The sequence below is a fragment of the Zea mays genome, chromosome 1 (genome assembly GCF_902167145.1).
Source record: "Zea mays cultivar B73 chromosome 1, Zm-B73-REFERENCE-NAM-5.0, whole genome shotgun sequence".
Taxonomy (NCBI): Eukaryota; Viridiplantae; Streptophyta; class Magnoliopsida; order Poales; family Poaceae; genus Zea; species Zea mays.
The window spans coordinates 176,054,958-176,073,302 of NC_050096.1; the positions used below are offsets into that span (position 1 = coordinate 176,054,958).

The 18,345-nt window shown below is 45.5% G+C and overlaps 1 protein-coding gene across 1 annotated transcript; it reads left to right on the forward strand.

The window, feature by feature from the left end:
* The first annotated feature begins 14,670 nt into the window (after positions 1 to 14,670).
* Positions 14,671 to 18,306, forward strand: LOC541874 (homocysteine S-methyltransferase-2). Its single transcript, NM_001111542.2, has 7 exons — positions 14,671 to 14,965; positions 16,439 to 16,495; positions 16,573 to 16,778; positions 16,870 to 16,999; positions 17,092 to 17,295; positions 17,503 to 17,574; positions 17,752 to 18,306. Exons 1-7 carry the CDS (start codon positions 14,786 to 14,788, stop codon positions 17,920 to 17,922), a joined length of 1,020 nt encoding a protein of 339 aa, NP_001105012.1. The 5' UTR covers positions 14,671 to 14,785; the 3' UTR covers positions 17,923 to 18,306.
* The last annotated feature ends 39 nt before the right edge of the window (positions 18,307 to 18,345 follow it).

Genomic DNA, 18,345 nt, shown 5'->3' on the forward strand with positions numbered 1-18,345 from the left:
CGACATGTAGGGGCACTCCGTCCCCACACACATCAACCGTCCCCATCGATTCTCTGGCAACAGATCAGGGCTCACCGCCTTGGCGTACAATGCCCCACTGACCCCGACTGGCCGTCGTGCAGTGACCGCACTTGTACCCACCATAACCGGAATGGGAGACCTCGTCTCAGGTCGCGTGAGGGGATATGTCTGCGGGCAGGTTCACTCAGGTACTAGGCTTACCGATTTACCATATTTCTCGGTATGTGTTTAGTACGTTCAAACGCTTGACTCACGGTACCACACCTTAATCCTTACTCAAATTTTTATCCCGTGGACAATCAATCCCCATGGATTGTTGTCCACAACCAACATCAGTACGATATGAAAGTGGGTACAATCAATGGCCTGACCTCGCGCGAGTGCTAGAAAAATCACTCGTCTTCTACCGAGATCCTACTTAATAAAGCAGCTACTCGACCTAGCATACTAGTATTCATCTCAATAGGATTCCTGAGATCATGCAACTAGGGTTTCAAACAATTCCTACACTTAAGTGCACAATCAATCCTACAAGCATTAAGTGAAGTAAAATAGCATAATAACAGGTTATGCATAAAACCGGGGCTTGCCTTCCAAAGCAGTGGCAGGCAGATCCTCTGGTGCAGGCTCTGGTGCTGGGTCTGGGGCAATCTCCTGGGCAGCTCCTTGCTCCGGCACGAGGATGTATTCTCCGTCAGCAAGATTACATTCTATCGAATGCAATGAAAATGTATGTTATGATCATGCAAGATTTAAGATCATTAACTACAGAATTGAAGTCAAGAATTAACTTAGGGTTCCCTGGCCATGTGGGTTTTCCAGTGGTATATATATATACACATAGACTTGTTCTCTTTTAGGTTTGGGTTTTCTTTTTAGGATAACATAGGGGATTTGCATTGCTTTTATAGATTTCAGTGGACAAATTTACAAAGGTCTTATAAGGACATTAATTTCCACTACTTAATTTCCTCTCTTTAGTGTTTATTTATGAATTCTAGTGGGGTTTGAACTATCAAGGTGAATTAACTATTTTCAATAATTCCACAAAAATTACAGTGGCCTGCCCTTGGTCAATAGGGCCTGTCTTAGGAATATGAGATTAAAAATAAAAAGGCTAGGTTGTATACAAAAATAACCAAAAGTGGGGCAATTAAGCCACTTTGCACTACAAGTCCTTTATTAAAGTGGATTCTGGTCTAAGGGTTATTTTTGTTGGCCTCTAACAGTGATAATAAGCTCTTGTACCAAAAATGACAGAGAGCAACATGATGGTTAATTAATGATGGATTTCTAAAGTTGGGTGCAAAAAGGGTGCTTAAAACTAATTTGTCATTTGAAAAATATCAAACAACAGATTTCAGATTTTTCCTAAGCTCTTATTATCAAAACATTAGTTATCCTAAGGTTTGGGGAGGTTTCACCTTAGGGTTATTTTTGTAGGGTTTTTCTAAGTTATTCTTGTTTTATTGAATTAAAAGATAGCTTTCTTATTTTACACTACAATAGGGTATGATATATTTTTCCAGTGAACTACATTGACTAAGTATCTCAACAAAAATAGAGGTGCCCTCTGGTTCATTATTTATGTCACTTTTTCTATTTTTCTTAAACTTAAGCATATTATGGAATAAGGGGTTAAAACTAACTTAATGAAATGGACAGAGGGGTTTAACATTTTTAACTAGGTCAGTAGGTAGATATAAACTTCTCCAAATTTTCTAACCTTAGTTAAATAGTACAACCATTTTTCTTGCTATTATTAAGCTTTTGGTCCAAACTGAAATTAAATCATAACCTTATATTTTTCTCTAGTGCTTATGGGGTTTTATATTTTTCTTAGATAGGTTACATTATTTAGAGTCTGGCAAAATTAGTTTGACCAAATTTAGATAAACCAAACAGAAGTTATGGGTTTTTAAAGTTTCTGTTTGAATTTAAATCAGGTTTTAATTAAGTTTTTCTGGAAAAACAGTTTGCGCCAAGGTCCCTGGGTTTAAACCGAATCAAACCTCGTAGATCTACCCTTACGCCACTATTCACTTGAGTCTCTGACTTTTCACTTAACCCCCTGGATTTCTCTCCCTCTCACCCGCAGTCCTTCCCTTAACTGAAACAGTAGCCGCGGGAAAGAAAAGGGTGGCGCGGCTTACCGGCGGCGAGGGAGGTCCGGCGAGGTGGTCGGTGATGTTCAGGAGGTCGCGACGGTCACGTCGATGTGCGGGTCGGCGTCAGAGGTGGTCGGAGCTCCCCTGGCCACGAACACAGGCGACGGGGATCGACGGCGGCGCCTGCTCCGGCCAAACCACGGCGGGAGAGTTCAATTAATGGGCACGAGGAGCTTCACGGGATGACACAGAGGCCATGCGCGCAACGAATCGGGAAATGGTGAAGGGGTTTACCCGGTCCACGTGCGCCGGCGGGTTCTTGAACTCCGGTGAGCGCGATTTGGCTTCTCCGGTGACGCGGGCCCTCGGTTCAAGCTTGAGCAAGGCTCACGGCTTCACCAGGAAGCTATCTGGGGGCTTGAATCGAACGGAGGAGGACGGGAGAGGGGTCGGCCACGGCGGTTGCTCTTGGTCGGCACTGGCGGGCTGCGGGGAGGTCGCCGGAGGCAATGGCTGGCTCGGGCAATACAGGCGAGGTATGGAGGAGACAATGGGGAAGGCAACCGAGCGCTGGGGCGGGTTTTATAGGCGCGGACGCGGCCGGGGCGTCGGTTCGACCGTTTGGCGCGACGCGGGCACGCGGGGCGCGCGCGCGGGCGTGCTCTGGCGAGCTCAGAGCGCGTCGAACACGTGGCGCGTTGCTTCTGCCCGTGTTCTTCGCTCTGCTGAGCGGCCAGGCGTACGAATCTCGCCCTACCGCCAGTGGGAGATCTCTTCCCTGCACCTAGGGCTACCTAGTTCATGTAAGTTCCAAGAGTAGATGTGGTCTGGTTGAGGAGATATGGTAGCGCCAAGTCTTGTCTGTCTGCCCTGTGCAAACCGAGACAAAACCAGTGCCAACTCGTGTCAAATGGTTTTGGCTTGGGTTCAAACTTTTCCAGGGCATTCTAGGGTTCATTTGGCGCCACTTTGTCCATTAGGTCGACAGGTTTTGAAGAGGGGATCAAGGTGAACAGGTGGGATCTTTGCTCAAGGGTTGATTTTTGACTTAGGCAAAATCTGAATTTCTCCCTTGTGTTCAACCTTTGGTGATCTTTTTAGGACCTTTCTGAAAACTTTTTGGGGGTACTTCCTTACTATTAATGGTAGGTTATTGAGTATATTACAACCTTTGTATTTGGCCCAAACCATGATCATGATGTTTACATGATCTTTTGATCATGGCTTCAATTAGGGTTATAATTGCCTATGAGGGTTTTGCTCTAGGGTTTTGGGAGATCTCCACTTAGATGTGCATTACAAACTAGGGCATGAAATCCAGGATAGTTGCACTTGATTAGGACCTAGAATTCCAAGTTTGGTATACTTTGCCCAATTCAGTCTTCATGTGATAATGGGTAAAAGGGGTAACCCTGGGATGGACACCCTGAGTAACACCTGGGGTGTTACACCGCGGCTCTCTGCCCGCGTCCGGCGCCGGTGGCTCGGCCCCTGCCCGTCGCGCCCTCGCCGAGCCCGCCCGTCGCAAGCCCCCGCTCTCTGGCCGTGCCCCGACGGCTACGCCCTCGTCGCGCGCCCCGGTGGCCGTGCCTGGCTCCGTGTCCATGCCCCGGCGATTCGCGTCCCGCGTGCCTCACGGTTCGCGTGCCTTCGGCACGCGTAACGTGCTTTCGCGCGTGCGACCGTATTCGCACTGCGCTTAATCTCGTTTTATTCTATTTTAAATTGTGTAGTCGACATGCTGCGTCGTGCGCATCATCGCGCGACGATTCTTTTAGTTTATATTTATTAAAGTGTTGTGTCGCGCGCTTCGTCGCACGACGATCTATTTTAATTTCAGGTTGTTTAAGGTGCGATGTCGCACGTCCAGACGCGTGACGTTCCACTTTAAACTCAGCTCTGTTGGAGTATGTTGTCGTGCGCTTCGTCACGCGATGCTTAACGTCTATTTATAATTAGTGCAAGCGTCTCGTTGGGCGCTTTGTCGCGCAACGAGTCGTTTACTTGTTAATGCAATCTAAAGGTCGTGTCGTACGTCTCGACATGCGGCCACTCCCTTTCATTCATCTTCAATTGTTTATAATGAGTAAATGTGAAACTTGACTTTACTTTATGCCAAACGTAACATCCAAATTAATGCCTTTCCATTAAGCGAGTAGTTTGATTTACAACCTTGTAACGTGATTGTTTCTCGACTGTCTTTTTCTCTTTCTCTCTTAGCCTTAAGTGCGAACCCGCGTTGAACGTCTGTTTACTTACTACACTCTATCGTATGGTGTACTGTTCTTTTGTATTAAATATGTGGATGTATGTATGTTTGCACTCACATAGAGTTCGATCCGGTTGAAGAGCCCGAAGAACTCGTAGGAGAAGCCCCTGAGCAGCAGTCAGTTGGTGGAGGCAAGTGTCCCTTGACCTATCTCTGTCCTATTCATTATTTAATTCACCTCCCGCATTACACATTTATACCTAAGGATTGACTAACTTTTGTTATCCATGTCCTTGTTTACCTATTTGGGTTGGATTATTATTGCTTAGTCTTATGCTATTGCTCAACTATAATCAATGAACATGATGAGAATTATCTATGATACAATGTTTTCCCCTCTCTTATTATGATGTTATACTTGTGGCCTTTAAGGGGGCTCGAGCGGTTTCTCGAGTGCCTCTCCGTAAGGACCTGTTCTTTGGATGACCGCCCGGGAAAACAGTGCAACCATGAGGGTGGAATGGGGTGCCCTTAGCTGAATAATTAGAGGATCCGGGGTGTAGTTCGCTTAGCCGTCGTGCCGTCAATGGGGCTCGGTGTATGCGGCTCGCTCTGCCAAGCTTAGGTTCGCCCCTTGGGGAGGAGTGCGGTGCATTTAGGAAACCTAACAGGTGGCTACAGCCTTGGGGAATCTTTGTAAAGGCTATGTAGTGATGCCCTGCTAGGTCACCTTGGTAGTTGTAGGAGACGGGTGACGCCTAAGAGGGGGGGTGAATTAGGACTTCTAAAACTTTTACTAAACTAGGCCACAATTAAATCCCTAGAGCAAAACCTATGCAAGTAATCAAAACTAGAATGTGCAAACTAGGTTTTGTCTAAGTGTTGCTATCTCTACCGCAAAAGGCTAAGTTTCAATCTACACTAAATAAGTATGACTACAAGATTGAAACTTAAATGCTCAATATAAATGCGGAATGTAAAGAGCTAAGTAGAGAAGCAAACTCTCGTGGATGACGCCGGTATTTTTACCGAGGTATCCGGAACCGCGCAAGGTCCCGACTAATCCTCGTTGGTGCCCCTACGCAAAGGGAAGCCCACGCGAGGGCCAAGCACCACGGTCGAGTAACTCCGTAGAGAGCCGCGGGCCTTCTCCACGCGCAAGTGGTGCTCCGCTTCCGGCTCCTCTCGGACGCTCCCCGCCGTCTCCACTATCGAGCTTCCGGCCGAAACGCCGCGGGCCTCGTTCCCTCCGGTACACGGTGGCGGCCGTGACACAAACGCGGTTGTCACGGTCTCGCAAGACTCTCACCCCACTCGGTACAATTACAATGGCTCGCGCAAGAGCCGAGGGGTTGTGTGGTTTGTCTAAACTCACTCAACTAACTAGGGTTCACCTAGAGCAAGCGCTAAAGCGGTCTAACTAACCTAAGCACTTCGCAAAGCACCTACGCTAATCACCGAGTGATTCTATTAAGCACTTGGGTGTATGAGCACTTAGAAATGTCTACAATATGCCTTGGTATGTTGCTTGGGCTCCCACACTTGAGAATGGCCGGTTGGGGTGGTATTTATAGCCTCCACACCCCCAACTAGCCGTTGGACAGAAAGCAGCAGCTTTCTATCGTCGGGTGCACCGGACAGTCCGGTGCACCACCGGACACTGCACAGTGGATGTCCGGTGCACGCCACGTCAGCCGACCGTTGGCGCCTGTAGCAGTCGACCGTTGGATCCGACCGTTGCCTTCTGCCCGTTGGCACACCGGACAGTCCGGTGCACACCGGACAGACCGGTGCTACAGCCAGAGAGCGCCTGTCTGTGGCCTCTCTGCGCAGACTGTCCGGTGCCTCACCGGACAGTCCGGTGCCTCACCGGACAGTCCGGTGCACACCGGACACCAATGTCCGGTGCGCCACCAGGCGCTGGCTGACAGCCCTTGTCTTGGATTTCTTCGCTGATTTCTTCGGGCTTCTTTGTTCTTGAGTATTGGACTCCTATGCATCTTTTTATGTCTTCTTTTGAGGTGTTGCATCCTCATTGCCTTGGTCCAATTCTCTTCGCATCCTGTGAACTACAAACACAAACACTAGAAAACTTATTAGTTCACTGATTGTGTTGTTCATCAAACACCAAAACTCAATTAGCCAAATGGCCCGGGGTCCATTTTCCTTACAATCTCCCCCTTTTTGGTGATTGATGACAACACAACCAAAGCAAGCAAATAATATAAGTATTTGAATGAAAAGATGCAATCTACTTGCTAAGATGCATGATTGTCCCCACAATGTGACATTATGGACTTAAGCCTCCTCCTAACTCCATAATTCACTTACTTCCTATTTTTGGACCGAATAACCAAAACCACTTGAAAAGTCATTTGTAGATATAAAATTTTAAATTGGTGGTGTTTGGTGTTTGATAAAGTTTTCATTGCTTTGGTCCCTAAACTTCTCCCCCTTTGGCATCAACCACCGAAAAGGAAGACATTAAAAGCATGTAGGAAGTAAATAAAAGCTTGCCCTCAACAAGAATTGTATCAAATGATATCACTAGAAGGATATTAAATTTAGTCATGAAAGATACCACTTGTAGGAGTTCCTCAAAAGATTACTCCCCCTAAATGAGTATTCTCCTTTAGAAAGAGTTTTCTCCCCCTTTAGAGATGAAGAAATACTCCCCCTGACAGAGATCCTCTACTTAGGAAAAAGCATGTGAAAATTAGAGGTGCAAGACATGATTTGAAAAGACTAACTTCCCTTATGCATAGGTAACAGAATATGAGTTAACTACTTATGCATTTTTAGCAACATGGAAGCATATGATATGAAATATAGTCTAATCAAATATTGGAGAAGACATGTAAATGATACTAAAAGTAGTCTCAAAAGATACCAATTGAAGATCAATGGCGAGCTTGAGAGACATGAGAGTTCTTGGAGATTTTGCAGTGGAAGATTGTTGTCTTTCTCTGGGGACCTTATTTTCCTTACAATGAGACTATCACATAAAATAGACTTGAAAAGGTGTTAGTCTCAAAGTGTTAGATTATAGAGTAACCTCCCCCTAAAGGTGTGCATACAAGTTTTGAATACTTGTAGGAGACATGCACTTTGATTTGATATCAAGCGGGGCAAATTATCCATAATCCTAACTTTGGCACATATAAGTTAAATGATACAACTTGTAAAAATCAAAATTTTCAATTGATGCATCATTTACTATGGAGTGATATAAAAGCTATGTGCCGTGCTTAAATAATCATTTTAAGCCATGTAGGTTTGCTTAAGTATATGAATTAAAAACAAGCAATCCTACCATATGATTTACCTAGTATGCATGATTTTAAACAAAAGTACCTAACAAATGTAATACTAGGCAAGAAAGGTAAACTAGATACAAGGTAAAATAGATACGCATATCTAAAAACAAGAGAAATACAATAAACTAGTTACCTTAGTCACGGGTGGGAAATTTGGGTCCAAAATTTTCACTAACCCACTTGGCAATAAACTTGATCCAATATGATGTATCCCATGATATACATCCCAATTTTGCCAAGTCTCCAAATTTCCCGAAGACCTTTGGTCCACTCACTTCCCTTTCGGGATCCAAACCTTCTTGGTGCTTTTCATGGTTGAAATTATCTCTTTTGGCACCCAGATGCGTTTGGTCCCTTTTCCTTTGTTGGCTTGCTTGTTGGCCTTGATTGCTATCACCTTTCCATTCTTCTTCTTTTTGATCAAATATGGTGTAGCATCCTTTTTGTTCGCCTTTTTGATGTAGGTGTTGGAGATTTTGCTTGTTGGCTTTTGCTTGAGCTTTTGCCTTTGTTTATCCCCGGTCATCGCCTTGCATTGGAAAGACTTGTGGCCTTCTTTGTGGCATAGCCTACAAATCACAGTTTCTCCCTCTACAGGCTTGTTCACTCCCGCAGTGGTGTTATCCTGTGGAGGTCGGATTTGTTTGGCTTTGCCTTTCTTGTTATACAAGGCCTTGCCAAGGCGAGCCACTTCTTGCTTTAATTGTTCATTTTCCTTTGCAACCTCATCCGAACATGTCTCTACAACAATATTCTCAACAACAACTTGGTTGCAGGGGTTAGAATCATCAATTAAATCAAAGCAGGAAGTAGAAGCATCTTTCTTAATTATTTCAGGTATTTCAACTAAAGATGCTGCTGGGGTGCTACCAATGTTTTCTAGCTTAGTAGTTAGCTCATTATTGTGTATGCTAAGAATTTCCATTTTCTCTAGCAAATTTTCAATAGCTTCTTGGGAGCTAGCTAACTTAGCCTTAAGTTTTTCATTCTTTTTAATAAGGCTATCATCGGTAGCAGTGGATGGAGCACTAGACTCTAATAGCTCAATTTTAGTTGATAGCTCACTATTTAAGTTTGCAAAAGTTTCAAATTTATCTAGCAAACCTTTGTAATCATTTTGAGAGCTAACCAACTTATTTTTCAAAGTTTTAAGTTGAGCTTTTTGCTTAGTGCAAACATCCTGGAAGAAATTTACGGCTTCCGCAAGTTCTTCTAGAGAGGCCTTTCCCTCACCTTCATCATCACTACTACTTTCATCACTAGAGGATGGAATACTTCTGTTACCTCTTGCCATAAGGCATTTGTGTGATGAGCGTGATGATCGTGATGAGGACCGGTGGCTGCGCGTCCTTGGAGGCTCATCTTCACTTGAAGAGTCATCCCAAGTTCTAACACTTGTGAGCGCCTTGCCTTTGCTCCTCTCCTTTTTGGGTTTGGCCATATTTGGACAGTTGTCCCTGAAGTGGCCCTTCTCCCCACATGCGAAGCATCCTCTCTTCCTTTGCTTTTTCCTGTCAATGTTAAAGAGAAGATCCTCGACCTGCAGGGGCACACCCATTAGATTAATCTTGCGGATCATCCTCATTACCTTTCCGACGCGTCGGATTGTTTCTTCGTCCTCGGAGGATGATGTGCATGGTTGATTATCTTCATCATCATCACTTTCTTCTTCTTCCTCTTCTTCACTTGAGGAACTTGGAGTGGGAGCCTTCTTTTTGCCCTTCCTTTCATCACATACAAAAGCATATGGCTTTGAGGAAGTTGGCTTCTCTCCCCGACTCATTTTTCGCGACATCTCAAAGGCCGCGATTTTCCCAATCACAATAGTCGGGGTCATGTTGCTCAAGTCCTCCATGTTGTGAAGGATGGTGATGATGCTCCCATATCTTTGTTGTGGTAGCAGGGAGATAATCTTCCTCACAATGTCCGCATCACCTAGCTTATTAATGCCAATAGAATTGAGCTCATTGATAATTAGATTCAAGCGAGAATACATGTCTCTAACAAGCTCATCATCTTTCATGGCAAAAGAATTATACTCATTTAAGACTAGGCAATGTTTTTGCTCACGGACATTGGATGTGCCGTCATGGAGCTCATGCAATTTTAGCCAAATCTCATTAGCAGTTTTCAGGGTAAATACTTGATTGAAAATATCCATGCTAAGAGATTCATACAAGCAATTTTTGGCTCTAGCATTTAAATGAATTTCTTTTTCTTCACTCGTGGTGGGTTTCTCGGGATTCTTGAGGGGTTTCATCCCGTCACGAGTGACTCTCCAAACACCTAGATCAACGGCCTCTAGGTAACAAGCCATTCTAGCACTATAATATGGGAAGTTAGTGCCGTCAAAGTGTGGTGGCCTATGGGTATCCATCCCTTCCTCTAAAAAGCGTCGGCTCTTTTAGCGGTGAAGCTAAAGCGTTTCAAATGAGCCAAACCGGGCTCTGATACCAATTGTAGGAGACGGGTGACGCCTAAGAGGGGGGGTGAATTAGGACTTCTAAAACTTTTACTAAACTAGGCCACAATTAAATCCCTAGAGCAAAACCTATGCAAGTAATCAAAACTAGAATGTGCAAACTAGGTTTTGTCTAAGTGTTGCTATCTCTACCGCAAAAGGCTAAGTTTCAATCTACACTAAATAAGTATGACTACAAGATTGAAACTTAAATGCTCAATATAAATGCGGAATGTAAAGAGCTAAGTAGAGAAGCAAACTCTCGTGGATGACGCCGGTATTTTTACCGAGGTATCCGGAACCGCGCAAGGTCCCGACTAATCCTCGTTGGTGCCCCTACGCAAAGGGAAGCCCACGCGAGGGCCAAGCACCACGGTCGAGTAACTCCGTAGAGAGCCGCGGGCCTTCTCCACGCGCAAGTGGTGCTCCGCTTCCGGCTCCTCTCGGACGCTCCCCGCCGTCTCCACTATCGAGCTTCCGGCCGAAACGCCACGGGCCTCGTTCCCTCCGGTACACGGTGGCGGCCGTGACACAAACGCGGTTGTCACGGTCTCGCAAGACTCTCACCCCACTCGGTACAATTACAATGGCTCGCGCAAGAGCCGAGGGGTTGTGTGGTTTGTCTAAACTCACTCAACTAACTAGGGTTCACCTAGAGCAAGCGCTAAAGCGGTCTAACTAACCTAAGCACTTCGCAAAGCACCTACGCTAATCACCGAGTGATTCTATTAAGCACTTGGGTGTATGAGCACTTAGAAATGTCTACAATATGCCTTGGTATGTTGCTTGGGCTCCCACACTTGAGAATGGCCGGTTGGGGTGGTATTTATAGCCTCCACACCCCCAACTAGCCGTTGGACAGAAAGCAGCAGCTTTCTGTCGTCGGGTGCACCGGACAGTCCGGTGCACCACCGGACACTGCACAGTGGATGTCCGGTGCACGCCACGTCAGCCGACCGTTGGCGCCTGTAGCAGTCGACCGTTGGATCCGACCGTTGCCTTCTGCCCGTTGGCACACCGGACAGTCCGGTGCACACCGGACAGACCGGTGCTACAGCCAGAGAGCGCCTGTCTGTGGCCTCTCTGCGCAGACTGTCCGGTGCCTCACCGGACAGTCCGGTGCCTCACCGGACAGTCCGGTGCACACCGGACACCAATGTCCGGTGCGCCACCAGGCGCTGGCTGACAGCCCTTGTCTTGGATTTCTTCGCTGATTTCTTCGGGCTTCTTTGTTCTTGAGTATTGGACTCCTATGCATCTTTTTATGTCTTCTTTTGAGGTGTTGCATCCTCATTGCCTTGGTCCAATTCTCTTCGCATCCTGTGAACTACAAACACAAACACTAGAAAACTTATTAGTTCACTGATTGTGTTGTTCATCAAACACCAAAACTCAATTAGCCAAATGGCCCGGGGTCCATTTTCCTTACAGTAGTGATCAATGGAGAGTCATGATCTCCGGGCAGAAAGGGAATCACGGCTTGTGGGTAAAGTGCACAACCTCTGCAGAGTGTTTGAAAACTGATATATCAGCCGTGCTCGCGGTTATGAGCGGCCAAGGGAGCTCCAGTGATTAGTGGTACTTGATCAGAGACATTTTGGTTTACAGGTGACAATGAGATTGATGGTTCTGGTTATGACTATGGTACTGGTAAGTGGTATTCTTTCCGTCTGGAAAGGGTACATCGGGCTAATAACTTGGGTTAATGCTAAAACCTGGCTTTCTACTAGTAAATAATAATCTGACCAACTAAAAGCAACTGCTCGACTTATCCCCCACATAAAGCTAGTCCACTACAGCCAAACAAGACACTTGCTGAGTATGTTGATGTGTACTCACCCTTGCTCTACACACCAACCCCCCCCCCCCATCCCCAGGTTGTCAGCATTGCAACCACTGCTCAGGAGAAGATGAAGCCGTGGAAGGAGACTTCCAGGAGTTCCAAGACTACGACGAGTTCTAGGCGTGTGTTAGCGGCAACCCCCAGTCGGCTGCCTGTGAAGGCCGCGTTATCTACGTTTCGTTTTCGCACTTTGATTTATTGTAAAGACTATGTGGATGTCTCAGACTTATGATGTAATCGACTATTATTCCCTTTTTTAATACTATTTGAGCACTGTGTGATGATGTCCATTTTATGTAACTGCTGTGTACGTGAATTGCTGATCCTGGCACGTACATGGTTCGCATTCGGTTTGCCTTCTAAAACCGAGTGTGACATGGAGGAACTCATGAGCCAACAAGGGTTGGGGTTGTTCGTCTGCAGGGTCTGGACCCCACATCTTCTTTGAGTAGTATTGCTTGGGAGTCTCTATGTGTTGTTTGAGTCTCAGTTGGCCCTCGCCCAGACTTAGTCGAACTTGTTTCCAACCTTGTTCGGGTCTGTCCTCTACCGTGTATGTCCTCCCTTTTATAGCCCAAGGCAGGCACACACATGGTGACTAAGCCCCGACAAGTGGGCCCAATAATCTATTGCTAGATATGGGGTAAGTGGAGCGTCGATCTATGGAGAACGAATATCTTCACTTGGTCTTAGTGTAGATCTCCTGGCTTGTCGTGCCCTGGCCCTGTCTAATTGGAGTAGGGCGCGGGTGTAGGTTGTGGCGTAGGTTGACGCGCTACCGCTCGTAGGGATGATCAGGTGGCGTCCTGTCTTCTCCATCTGTCACCCTTCGTCTCGGTACCGTGTGGGATACAGTGGGAGTCATGATGATAGCAGTCCATGCGGCACAAAGAGTCAATGATCCTGCCTCGGTAACACGTGAGTTACTATGCGACCTGCGTACTATGGATGCACCGCCTGCCACTAGGGCGAGCAGGTATACGTCTTGTCCGCAGTAAATGTAGAGGCACACTATACTCAAAGGCTGATGTCGGGCTCTCCCCGATGGCTTATGTCACACGTCGTAGAACACGTGGCAGCACTAGGCCTCGCCTTGTTAGGGGAGTAGTGACTAGGACCGTCCTTCCTCACGACAGCTCTCGACCACCCTTGGTTGGGGGTCCGGATGGTGTTCGGGGGAGGTCCCGTCTCGTCCGGAGCTGGTCAACACGTGGCAGCACTGGACCCTCTTAGGCAGAGGTTTGGGTGGCCCTCCATGAGGGCCGGGCTGTTCCTGGGGTTCCGGCCGGCCGCAGGTTCCGAGAGCCCTCATCTTAAAGGCACATGGCAAACCCAGACCCTCTTTGAGGTTCTAGAGTGCTGATTATAGGTGTTGGCCTTCTCCCGAGCGCAGTGGGCTTACTGGGCAGGCCCAACCACTAGGTTAGGACAGATCACCATTAGCATGCTAGCTAATGGTAGTGCGGGATGGTCCGCCTTGACCTAGCAATAGTGTGTACTCCAATATTGAGGTACCGACAGTACCCAAACCATTTCCTATCTTATTTTTAGAGGAAATTTCGCTCCTTTATATGTTGTGTCTTTCTTTTAAATATAGAGAACTTTCCTTTGTTCTCTATATACATATAGAATCTTTCCTCTCTTCTCATTCTATTTTAATATTTTAAATAACGAAATAAGTCTAACTAAAATATTTATAAGCCATTTAAGTGTATAATAAATATGTACGTAAAAAAATCTAGAGCAAATATGTAGATGACTGAGATATAAAGGAAGGAATTTTTTTAGAAAGCCTTGTAAAGAGGGATATAAATGATACCGTTGGAGATAGTCTAAACCACCATAGTGAATACTCTATCAAACTTAGTCAATTTTGAATGGGACATATCATATGCAATCATCCATTTAGTGCGAGTGAGCAATCAAACAATTTATAACATCCAATCTAGATCCAACTATTTCATATGGAATGAGTTAAATATAAATAGGAGCTAGGTTTAAAGGGGAAGGAATTAAATATCAAATAATACTAACAGTTGGATTTTAATTGAATACACTAGATCGCTTTATTGTGCACGATATTTTCTCATTTTGAACTGACCTAAAAGATGGCGCGAACAACTTATCTATATCTCGTATTTCAAACTCTATATATAAATAGTGCAATCTATATAATGCAAAACAGTGGTTTGCACAATCATATATATGATCTGCTGGCTATAGCCTTAGGCCATCTTCAACAGACTTCGATCATGTGTGAATGCAATAGAGCTAATAGTTAGCTCGATAAAAAGTTGTTAGTAAATTAGCTAACTAACAGATAGTTGGCTACCTATTAGTTGATTTGCTAAAAGTAGCTATTAGCTGAAATATTAGCTAGACTGCTTGTATGTCTGCAGCTGATTTGAGTAGCTAACTATTATCTCTAGTGCATTAAAACATAACCTTTCTATCCACCTTTCATTCCACGTCTATTTTAAACTCTACTATATGAACAGTACACTATATAAAACAATATTTTACAGACAACTTAAATTATTAGAGACAGGTTTAAATTATCTCCAATAAATCTTCTATCTCATTTTTCTATAACATCTTATATTTAAAACTTCGTTCTACAAACAACTGCAGTTTCACATCACATATTGTATTTTATAAAGACGTCCCCCATCCTGCATCTGCAAAGGCCGCCCACTACCCTCTCCGGCTCTCCGCTAACAAAATCTAGAACCCTCTGAACCCTCCACATTCCTCCAGATCGAATAATAACCTAGCTCTGCACACCGCCCAGCCACCAGTGGCAGCAGGAGCAGGGGTCGGAACAAGATGGTGGTGACGGCGGCCGGCAGCGCGGAGGAGGCTGTGCGGCGGTGGGTGGACGCCGCCGGAGGACGCCTCGTCCTCGACGGCGGGCTGGCCACGGAGCTCGAGGCCAACGGCGCCGACCTCAACGACCCGCTCTGGAGCGCTAAGTGCCTCCTCTCCTCCCCGCACCTCATCCGCAAGGCAAACCACTCCCCTCAAACCCTGCTCTTCGTATGACGCGCATTCGGCCGCCGTTCCGCGCTTCCTCCCTACTAGAAAGTTGGCGGGTACTTCGTGGCGGTCTGCTGGATCTCCGCCCTCTGTCCTTCGAGCGAGGGAGAACCCAAGCGCGCACGCGGCGATGCGGCCGTGCTGCTCCTTTTTTTTTTACCCACCCTTCTTTTGTTTCTTCTGTATTCGGAACAGGCGAGTAACAAACGACGAGCCGCCGAGACCTTGACGGGGTGAGATCGACGCGTCACTGCTTGTTAAGACGTACTACTAGTTTATTACTGCAAGGTAGTAGTGGGGAGGCTTTCTTTTTGTTGTCATGGTCCGAGAGTATTGGAATGAAATATCGTTGCAGCAAAAGAATATCTGGGAGCGTCCCCACCAGGCACCAGCTACTACGACATCGTGAACAGGACAGGAGCATGTGTTCCTATGCGTATGGGTATGTTGTGGAGATTTGAACGAATAAGGCCCATGCGGCCATGCCTGCTGCTGAATTGGCTCATGCGTCAAGGGACAAAAGCTTATGCTAGCGACTGAATTTGGTGGCGGTCCAGGAATATGACTTTTATATATTCTAGTTGATGATTCTGAGCTTGCCCTGGATCGGTCTTCTTATCCAGACTTATCCCCAACTGAGCTGAGTCCTTTACTATGGCCTTCGTAAACCAGAACTCACGTTTGGCTCAATCCATCCATTACGGAGGAGGCCGGACAGGAACATCTGCCTGGATACTATTATGGGCCTGTTCTCCATTTTTAGTCTTATTCAGTTAGGAATAAAACAGAGATTAAACTGCTTTAGGGCATGTACAACCCTGAGCCTCTACCCTGAGCCTCTGGAACGGTTTTTTAAATACAAGAGACAGCTAAGAGACCGTATAATACAACTCTTAGCCCCTAAATAATAAATACAGTCAAGACATAATATGTATAGAATACCGTGTAGAGACGGGCTCTTGGTGAAGAGCCTATCTCTTGACTTTTTTCCATTTAGCCCCCTAAAGACTCCTCAAGAGCCCCCTCATTCAATTGGGTTGTACAGGCCCTTAGTCCCTAGGTGACTAAAAGGGACTAAACCATATTAATTTCACCTTTTGCTCCTCATTTATTTCAGTTGTATTAATGGCAGGAGAATGATAAGGTGCATATTAGCCTTATGAGTCATTTAATGTGTTCTAGATACTTTTAATCCTTTTCTAGAGTAAACTTTAGTCTATAGACTAAAGGAACAAAACAGACCCTATATTAACAGAACCGAATTAGCAATTTTCTGTCGTTACCATACTGTTCAAATCCCTTCTTTGTTCTGCCTGCAGTTTCTTAAGCGACAACTCATATTTTTTGTATTTTGGTTTAAGCAATTTTTTTTCATACGAAAACAGTCATTTTCAGATTGCCATGGTACATTAAATAACCGTTTATGTATATTTGGTGAACCAGGTCCACATGGACTATCTGGAAGCTGGCGCAAACATTATAATCACAGCATCGTATCAGGTTGAACACTCAACTTTTCAGCTTCATGTGGTGCCCATTTGTCAATATGATACTGACACTCATCTTGGGTACTGCAGGCCACTATTCAAGGGTTTGAATCAAAGGGTTTTTCAAAAGAACAGAGTGAAAACTTACTAACAAAGAGTGTCGAGATTGCACTGGAAGCTCGTGAGATGTTCTTGAAGGAACATCTGGAGAAGTCCACTCCTATACAGCACCCGGTTCTGGTCGCAGCGTCTTTAGGGAGTTATGGAGCTTATCTTGCCGATGGCTCCGAGTACAGGTATTTACAACCCACTTAACGGCACATAGCCACATACTATGGTTTCACAAACTTATGGCAGATACTCACTTTTGTTTTTCGCTGTAAATAGTGGGGATTATGGTGAAGCTGGTACGAAAGAGTTCCTGAAAGATTTCCATCGGCGGAGGCTCCAGGTTCTTGCGGAAGCAGGCCCCGATTTGATTGCTTTCGAAACGATTCCCAACAAACTGGAAGCTGAGGTCTACTATTTTGCGATCCGAGTCTTTTGCCTTGCATTTCTATCCATTCTTAGGAAACAGTTTCTGATTGTTGGCAACTTTGTCTTTTTTAGGCGTATGTCGAACTTCTCGAGGAGTGCAACATCAATATCCCTGCATGGTTTTCCTTCAACTCAAAAGATGGAGTGCATATTGTGAGCGGTGACTCGTTAATCGAATGCACTACTATTGCTGACAAGTGTGCAAAGGTTGGTGCGGTCGGGATAAACTGCACACCTCCAAGATTTATCCATGGACTGATACTCTCCATTCGAAAGGTATCCCTAGTATCCACCACACTTTGCACAGTATTCACCGCATGTTTGGCCCCGCCCTCGGTTATGGATGACTGTTCCACTTATCCCTGCGGAGTGCATATACCATGGTCTCCATTCTTGGTTTACCTTGGCACGAATCACTGTGTTGGAGATGGGGAAGGCTGCTGTTATGTTTTTACCTGGATAACTTTTGTTGCGTTACCACAGGTCACGGACAAGCCCATTCTGATATATCCCAACAGTGGCGAAAGATACGATGGTGAAAAAAAGGAGTGGGTGGTAGGTTCATTGAGCAAACTTAAGCCTATTCGTATAATAGAAGCTATCTTCTTTAGAACATGAAAAAAACAACAGGGGAAACACCCAGTTTTATCTCTTCCATAGTTTTAGGTTCTAGTGTTAAATGCAAGCCATCCTTTTAAAATTTTGAAATTAAATATAGTGATTTTGTTGCAGGAATCCACTGGTGTGTCAGATGGTGATTTTGTTTCTTATGTGAACGAGTGGTGCAAAGACGGGGCTGTGCTTATCGGTGGCTGCTGCAGGACAACTCCAAACACTATCAGGGCCATACACAGAACTCTGAACAAAAGCCCCAACAAGCAGCAGTTACCTGCTGTAGAATAAGAGCTGTGCTCTACTCTGATGCGCCCGCCTTCCTCCTAGCAGTACCTCGAGGCTATAACTCCATGATTCCGTAACCGTACGTGTTCGTTCTCTTGCAAACGAGATGTTTGTAAATAACGCTGTATTTCTGGGTTCTGAGATATGCAACTTGGATGGAGGTACAACCGGTGAAGGGGGGTGAGGAAGCAGCAACAATGGTAAGAGTTCTACTACTGAGTGGGGGAAAAACAACTTGCGGCTGGGTTAGTGAAGCTTAGTAGCTACCACTATTCAAGAGTTAAAGGGAGTTCGTATGACAGTTCCTCTGGAGATGTTATCTTCAAAGTCTTATATCACTGCTACTTGTGAGCTGTGTTAAAACCTATATATATAAGTTTTGTTTGACGTGACTGCATTAAAGATAGTACACCAAGCTTCTCCAGT

Excerpts from the sequence above, each read along its gene's own strand:
- LOC541874 (NM_001111542.2), top strand. The coding sequence starts at position 14,786 with ATGGTGGTGACGGCGGCCGGCAGCGCGGAGGAGGCTGTGCGGCGGTGG. Across the intron at positions 16,496-16,572 it reads TAATCACAGCATCGTATCAG|GCCACTATTCAAGGGTTTGA; the intron begins GTTGAACACTCA and ends TGGGTACTGCAG. Across the intron at positions 17,575-17,751 it reads GTGAAAAAAAGGAGTGGGTG|GAATCCACTGGTGTGTCAGA; the intron begins GTAGGTTCATTG and ends ATTTTGTTGCAG.